At 41.0% G+C, this 7,628-nt stretch overlaps 1 protein-coding gene across 1 annotated transcript; it reads left to right on the forward strand.

The window, feature by feature from the left end:
• On the forward strand, positions 1 to 6,664 carry LOC308079664 (uncharacterized protein; the record flags this gene model as incomplete). The annotated part of the gene is made up of 5 exons (XM_080421215.1): positions 1 to 23; positions 2,148 to 2,288; positions 3,921 to 4,421; positions 4,825 to 4,911; positions 5,400 to 6,664. The coding sequence occupies exons 2-5, from the start codon at positions 2,279 to 2,281 to the stop codon at positions 6,662 to 6,664; spliced, it is 1,863 nt and encodes a 620-aa protein (XP_080277341.1). The 5' UTR covers positions 1 to 23; positions 2,148 to 2,278.
• Positions 6,665 to 7,628: the final 964 nt, after the last annotated feature.

Here is a 7,628-nt window from a genome sequence, read left to right on the forward strand (position 1 = left end):
ACATCTAGGCAGTGGTTGAAAAGGTATTATTATTCTTTTACTTATAGACCCCGTAAAGCAAAATAAATATGATACAATATGTATTCCCAGTTTGTCACACCTCAGAGTAATGTGTTATTAACCAACAGACAGAAATAATTTCATTTTTTTAAATTCTGTTCTTTTTATCAAGTTGATAAAAAGAACAGAATTTAAAAAAGTTTACATTACAGTTTACTTGCAACAGAGTATTTCTACATTGCAGTGTTGATAATATCAACACTGCAATGTAGAAATACTCTGTTGCAAGTAAAAGGTAATCAAAACTTACTTGAGTAAAAGTACAAAAGTATTGGCATCAATGCACTTAAAGTACCAAAAGTAAATGTTGGGTTATTCCTTGCCTCCGACGCCTGTGATATTATTATAATTATAATTACGTGTGCATTTACTGCTTATTTAGGATTACACCAGGGTGGTAGGCTGACATATAAAGGCAAGGGTAAAATACATACATATATGAAGGTTAATACTGCCTGTTTGGAGTCATTAACTGAGGCATGCTCTATAAGATCTCATACTGGGTCCTTTCTCAGAGTTTGGTTGTCATAAATTCTTTAAAGTTCCCTTATCTCTCCAGTGGAGAGAGAGAGAGAGGCTCAAATGTCTAACAGGGGGAGGCGACATCCTTTATGGGTCTTTGTGTGGAACTTTGAGGGAGAGTTCAGTTTCTTGGAGTCCCTCAACAGATCAGTAGTGAGTAGAAAAGCACTTGATACACAAATATTAATAGTCATATATGCTGATATGTTTATTGTTTGTCTGAAAATTCATGTCGGTAATATTGTCATTATTGTTTCTGTGTTTCAATCTTTCTGTAGGTTTAAAACCTGACTGCCTGACCTGGCTAGACTTTGTTAGTAGAATGTGAGCCTACTGGCAAGGTTGTAGTTGACTAAGATAGTAGTTAACTGGCTGCTTAGTAGAACGATTGTCTGCTAGGTGTGTTAATGTATGTTTGTATTTGTGTTAGTAAATAAAAACCATCAAAGACACAGGTTTGAGTAGGTCTGAGTATTATCTACTTTACTCCTTTTCAGGGACTCCGGCCTTTTGCGAGGGCCGTAGCCGACCAGTAGCACAAACTTAGTGTGCGTCGGGTTAGATATTCGTACAGTAAAAGTAGCATCACAAGTTATCATAATGTCTAAAATGTATACAATTAGCAGATCTACAAGCTCACAACGCATCGCAAGATTGTAGATCTGCTATTTTCAAATAGCCATAGTTTAAATAGGATGGTTAATGTATGTTTTGTTATAATAATGAATAAATAAATAAAAGTAACTAGTAACTAAAGTTGTCAAATAATTGTAGTGGAGTAAAAGTACAATATCCCCTCAAACCTGATTTATACTCCGCCGTGCGAAGGTGTTGTGTCTAGAGAACGGCAGAGAATAGCAGACCTCCAAGCTCACAGCAGTCACATCCGCGACACGTTGTGAGCTTGTATGTCAGCTGTTCTCGGCGCGCAACACCGTTGCAGGGTGAACTATATATGTCTCGCCAGGAGGGTCTCACCAGCCAACACACAGAGGAGGTTGAATTAACTGAAACCAGTGCTCCCCAGAGTGATCCACAAAACAACAGGTTTGGGGATCTGTTGGGAATAGATTACATGAAACGGGCACCTGCACGTGCAGTCTCAATGTTGGTAAACAAGGAATCCATCCATAGAGCTGGGTGATATGACTGCACGGTTATTTAAAACTTGTGCCTCGATTTCGATGAACGAACAATAAAGAAAGTGAAAATAACTGATCTACAATCTCGCAACGTGTTGCATTGTGAACTTGCTATTTTCGCACGCCACCATTGTACAATGAAGTTTAATCAGTGTTTAATCAGAATCATCAATTCAGTCGATTATTTGTAGATTTGTTGATATATAAGAAAAAGGGGGGAGGGGGGTCTTTATCTCGATAATTCAATTATTCAATTGACATATATAGCAAGATTAAGTCGGTTCATGTTTTTAAATGTCGGTTTTGATAGATTTGCGGTTAATTTCCCAGCCCTACTTATAGTAACTGTTTCAGCTGCCACTTTCTCCGGTATCTGTGACTGGCTCACTCATACCCACATGTCACTTTGTCCTTCCACTTCAGGTGTGCGTGAGCTGTGACGACAACACGGAGGTTACTGTGTGGAGTGTGTTGAGTTCCTGTGCGTGACGTGCATCGAGGCCCACCAGAGGGTCAAGTTCACCAGGGATCACACCATACGGCAGAAGGAGGAGATGTCTCCAGGTAGTGTAGACAGTTTCACCAGCCCATTACAAGACTGTCAGTTTTTGTCCACTGGGTACGATTAAGCAAGTCCATCCTAAAGGCTCTTAATTCACTATGCCGGCGGTCAACAGACAACAGATTCATGGGTTCATGAACCATTTTGAATCATGTTGAGTTATGTCCCGACGTTCAAGCCAGTCAGGGTACAGTTGAATTTCAAGCAGTAAAAGGGCCCTGGGGTAGAAATACTGCAGATATACATTAAAACATAATAGTTACGTAGACTGTTGTAGGCCTACATTAAAATGGAAATGCATAGGTGCTCGGGTGGCGCAGTGGTAAAAATCCCTGCCCACCACCACAGAGGTTGTGGGTTCGAATCCACCGTGGTGCATCCGGCTTTGTCGAGCGTCTACACGAACACAATTGGCCCGTGTTCGGGGGAGGGTGATATTGGTCATTGCACGTACTCCTACGGGCTGGGCGGCACTTGTCAGCGGGTAGTGTTGGGCGGGAGGAGTAGTATGAAGCCTCTACGTTCTCCCGGTGGGGGCTCCTCACTGGCAGGTGAGTCAGTAGGATACGACAGCAGTGACAACACAGAAATATGTGTGGGGAGGAATTAATTGGCATTACGACCTAAATTGGGGAGAAAAAGGAGTAAAACAATAATTACTCTAAAATAAACAATAAATAAAATAAAATGGAAATGCATGAACTGTGTGCTAGAGAACTTCATGGGAAATGTTATGTTTCCATGAGAACAATTTGTGTTGTTGTAATGGGGCAGCACCTGTTAGCAGGGAGTGTTGGGTGGGAGGAGTAGGACAAAGGGTCTACACATCCAGATGTGTGCTTCAGAATTATGCTGCACTTGCGCCGGAGGCCACGCCCCTTGAACCCAAACACGCCCCCACGGCCGTCTTGAGTGACAGCGATGCGTTCAAACATGGCCTGCACGCCGTCCTGAGTGTTAGCTATGAGAACAGGCTAACGCTGTTATATATCAAGCCGATGACGCAACGCCATTATTATATTTACACTTACTTATATTACATAAACGCCAGGTCGGCTGCCACTCTTAGTTCTCTAAGATCGCCTTTTAAAACACCCTTCTGTTTGCTGCTGCCTTTAACAGTTATTATTTCCCCCCTTTCTCTTCTGGTCGAATTTCCTATGAATAGAAGTTTGGTTGCAAGTTTTTGGCTGCAAGCAATATCAAAGCCTTGAAATGGCTTTTATTTTTAAGTCCCATATCACCCTACAACAGAGACTGATTGAAACACTAAAGCCTTGAACTTGTTGTACTTTTAAGATATTAAAGTAAGCCTACTTACTATGAATCAAGTTTTTATTATTTTTTAAACTGCTGCCAAGTCACACTGGTTTACTTAACACTGGTTGCAGCTGAAAGAATAAGGATTGACTGATGTTTTATTGACCAAACGTTTATATACATGACCATATATTGGTACATAATGTCACACAATGTGTGTGTGTGTGTGTGTGTGTGTGTGTGTGGGGGGGGGGGGGGGGACATGACTCCCCAGTCTTTTAAATGTACTTATTTACAACCTCTGCTCTATCTTCATCTAAAGCCCATGTCAAATCAAAGTCCTTATTATTAAAGTCCTTATTCCTTAATTCCAGACCAGTCTGTGGAGTCCAGCCTGCAGGTGAAGATGAGTTCTCCAGCACCAGCCAGGACCATTTCTATGAAACAGGAACCTCAAGAACACCTTAAACAGGAACTTGAAGACCACTTTAAACAAGAACCTGAAGACCACCTTAAACAGGAACCTGAAGACCACCTTAAACAAGAACCTGAAGACTACCTTAAACAAGAACCTGAAGACTACCTTATACAGGAACCTGAAGACCACCTTAAACAAGAACCTGAAGACTACCTTGAACAAGAACCTGAAGACCACCTTAAACAGGAACCTGAAGACCACCTTAAACAAGAACCTGAAGACTACCTTAAACAAGAACCTGAAGATTACCTTATACAGGAACCCAAAGACCACCTTAAACAAGAACCTGAAGACCACCTTAAACAGGAACCTGAAAACCACCTTGAACAGGAACCTGAAGACCACCTTAAACAAGAACCTGAAGACCACCTTGAACAGGAACCTGGAGACCACACCAGTACGTTTCATGCTCTCTCTCTTTTATTCTGTTCTGTTGTAGGACTTACCAGTATATGATTATCATGACAAAAGCATGATATTATCCTAGTTTGGGTGCATAGGACTTTGCGTGCAGGTGTGCTTGACGTGCGCACACGCACGTAGGTGGGGGTCTCAGCTGTGTTAGATGTGGGAGCTCCAAGGAAAAACGTTTGGGAACCACTGCTCTCAACAATCAGGGATCAGTGATTTTGCAGATTCAAGAGGGAATGTTCAAAATCACTGAGATCTGAGGAGCACACTTTTCTAGTTATGTTCTGTTTTCTAACCACTATAGGGATATGTGTTTGGCCACGTTTAGGACTCACTTTTCATGCATTTCATTGTTGTATTTTCCTATCTCCAATGTGGTCCAACTCAAGCCATGGACAGAGAACGGCATCAACAGATCCTTCAAATGTTTGAAGAGGACAGCGATAAGGAAGATTTCCCTGGATTCCCTGCCTCAGGTATGGAAGAGGATAGTATTATTAAAAACCCATTTTCCATCACATATGGTGATGGCCGTTTTTCTCCTCGCCAAAATGTTGTCTAACTTTGAATCATTAGATATTTCCAGACAAGGTAGTATGACAAGTTCCCTTTGGAAACCTGAGGTTGTCTAGAATCAAATGGTATCTCTACCTTTGGGCTAGCTTAAAATTTGAGTGTGCAATCCCACAGGTCTCATAAGGGTAATAAAACATTGACAAAAACACATTTTGGACCATTCTTTTCTTGGGATCATCAAAATCTTTATTTTAGAGGTTCTATGGGTGCCAAATATCCAGACTATAAAAAAACATAAGGGGGGTGCGTGTGGAGCCCTGATAGCGCCTCCACTAATAGTCATATGGTTAATACAGTATATGACTACTATGTGAATGAGTTTTGTCATGTGATGAACTGTTGTCCTGTTTTACATATCTGAATAATACTTTACTGTTGTCTATCTCAGATACCTGTTCTGCCCCGTCTCCAGTGAAACGAAAACATAACTCCTGTGACCAGTGCGGGAAGAGTTTTTGTAGACCAGGGACATTAAAAAATCATCAGCGCATCCATACAGGAGAGAAGCCTTTCTCCTGTGACCAATGTGGGAAGAGTTTTGGTAATTCACGGAAATTTAAAAATCATCAGCATTTCCATACTGGAGAGAAGCCTTTCTCCTGTGATCAATGTGGGAAGAGTTATAGTAGACCAGACACATTAAAAATTCATCAGCGCATCCATACTGGAGAGAAGCCTTTCTCCTGTGACCAATGTGGGAAGAGTTTTAGTGGACCAGGGAAATTAAAAGATCATCAGCGCATCCATACTGGAGAGAAGCCTTTCTCCTGTGACCAATGTGGGAAGAGTTTTAGTCAATCAAGTACATTAAAGACTCATCAGAGCATCCATACTGGAGAGAAGCCTTTCTACTGTGAACAATGTGGGATGAGTTTTAAACACAAATACCAATTAAAGGCTCATCAGCGCATCCATACTGGAGAAAAGGAACATCATTACTGTGACCAGTGTGATAAAAGCTTCACCCAAAGGGCTAGTCTTAATAAACACAAGGAAACACATACTGGAAAGAATTGTTATAACTGTGACCAGTGTTCTAAAAGCTTCAGCCAAAGTGGTAGTCTTAAGCGACACCAGCAATTTAAACATGCTGAAGAAAAGCGTTACTGCTGTGAACAATGTGGGAAGAGTTTTTGGGAACGATCGTCATTAGAGATTCATCAGCGCATTCATACTGGGGAGAAGCCTTACTGCTGTGGCCACTGTTACGAAAAGTTCTCCTCAATGGACATTCTCAAGGCACACCAGGTAACCCATACTGGAGTGAAGGCTTACTGCTGTGACCAATGTGATAAAAGCTTCACAAAAATAACTGATCTGAAGAGACACCAGATGACACATACTGGAGAAAGGCCTCACTGCTGTGACCAGTGTAATAAAGGCTTCATCCGATTCTGTCACCTTAAGGTACATAAGAAAATACACACTGGAGAGAAGCCTTACTCCTGTGAACAATGTGATAAAAGTTTCTTCAAAAGATATCATCTGAAGAGACACCAACTGACACATACTGGAGAGAACCTAAGACTATCTAAGTTTCATCAGCGCACCCATACGAGAGAATACAGAGAAAGGCCTTACTGCTGTGGCCAGTGTTCTAAACGCTTCACCCGAAAGTTTCATCTTAATTCACACCAGAAAAAACATCACTAAATGGTGAGAAGCCTTACTGATGTGGTCAGTTTGGGAAAAGCTCTGTGGAGGCTGAGTGTATTCACATATGCACATGCATAATTCATGCTTGTAAGGTCATTATTATGCATATGCATGACAACCTCAGGCAGATCTTTTTCTTTTTTTATTTTTACACATTTTTCAAGTAGTTTTTCGCATGTCGACTCAATCATAAGGCATATGCGTTTGATTTTTCAAATGAAGAAATGTGTATTTCTCATTTTTAATACTGTTTTATTTTATTTTTATTGAATACTTTATTAATCAGAAATGTTGCATTAAGGCCCGGACCTGGCCTAGAGGTCCCCATCTCTCTCCCCCCGTTTCCTGTCCATCTACTATGAAACTATAAATAAAGGCAGAAAAAGTCCTGGGGACTTATTTCCATTGTGTTCCTTTCCATTGTGTTCCATTGTTGAATCCTATTCAATTTAAACATGAAATTGTTGAGGCGATTTGAAAAATTGGGATGGGGTTCTTCCTTGGCCTAATGTGCCGAAAATAACACATTTTGGAATGTGCAAAAAAGGCCACCTCTACAAACTTTGGAAATCAATTGTAGCCAAGGGAATATAAGAAATCTGACAAATATGTCTTGTCTTGACATGACTACAGAGATAATGTGTATTGACTTAAGTGAAGTTTGTAAAACAAAATCTGTCAGAATAATATAAAAAACGTTATTTTGAAAAATCTGTCTCATGGTGCCGCTATACTAACCTGACTCCGTCAAATGGAAGAAGCTTGCGACACACTTTTTTTTCACAGCCTACTTCCATCTGAGACTCCGGTAGCAGAATCGATGACAAACAGTGCTTCATTTTGTCAAGATACTTGACAGGTGATTGGATGATCCCGCCCCTAGCAGCCGCTGATTGGTTCGGAAACGCAGCTACCGGGCAGCTCTACTCCCTGTGCAATCCAAGACTCCTTCCTGAAATCA

The sequence above is a fragment of the Gymnoscopelus braueri genome, assembly GCF_963280865.1.
Source record: "Gymnoscopelus braueri genome assembly, chromosome: 23".
NCBI lineage: Eukaryota > Metazoa > Chordata > Actinopteri > Myctophiformes > Myctophidae > Gymnoscopelus > Gymnoscopelus braueri.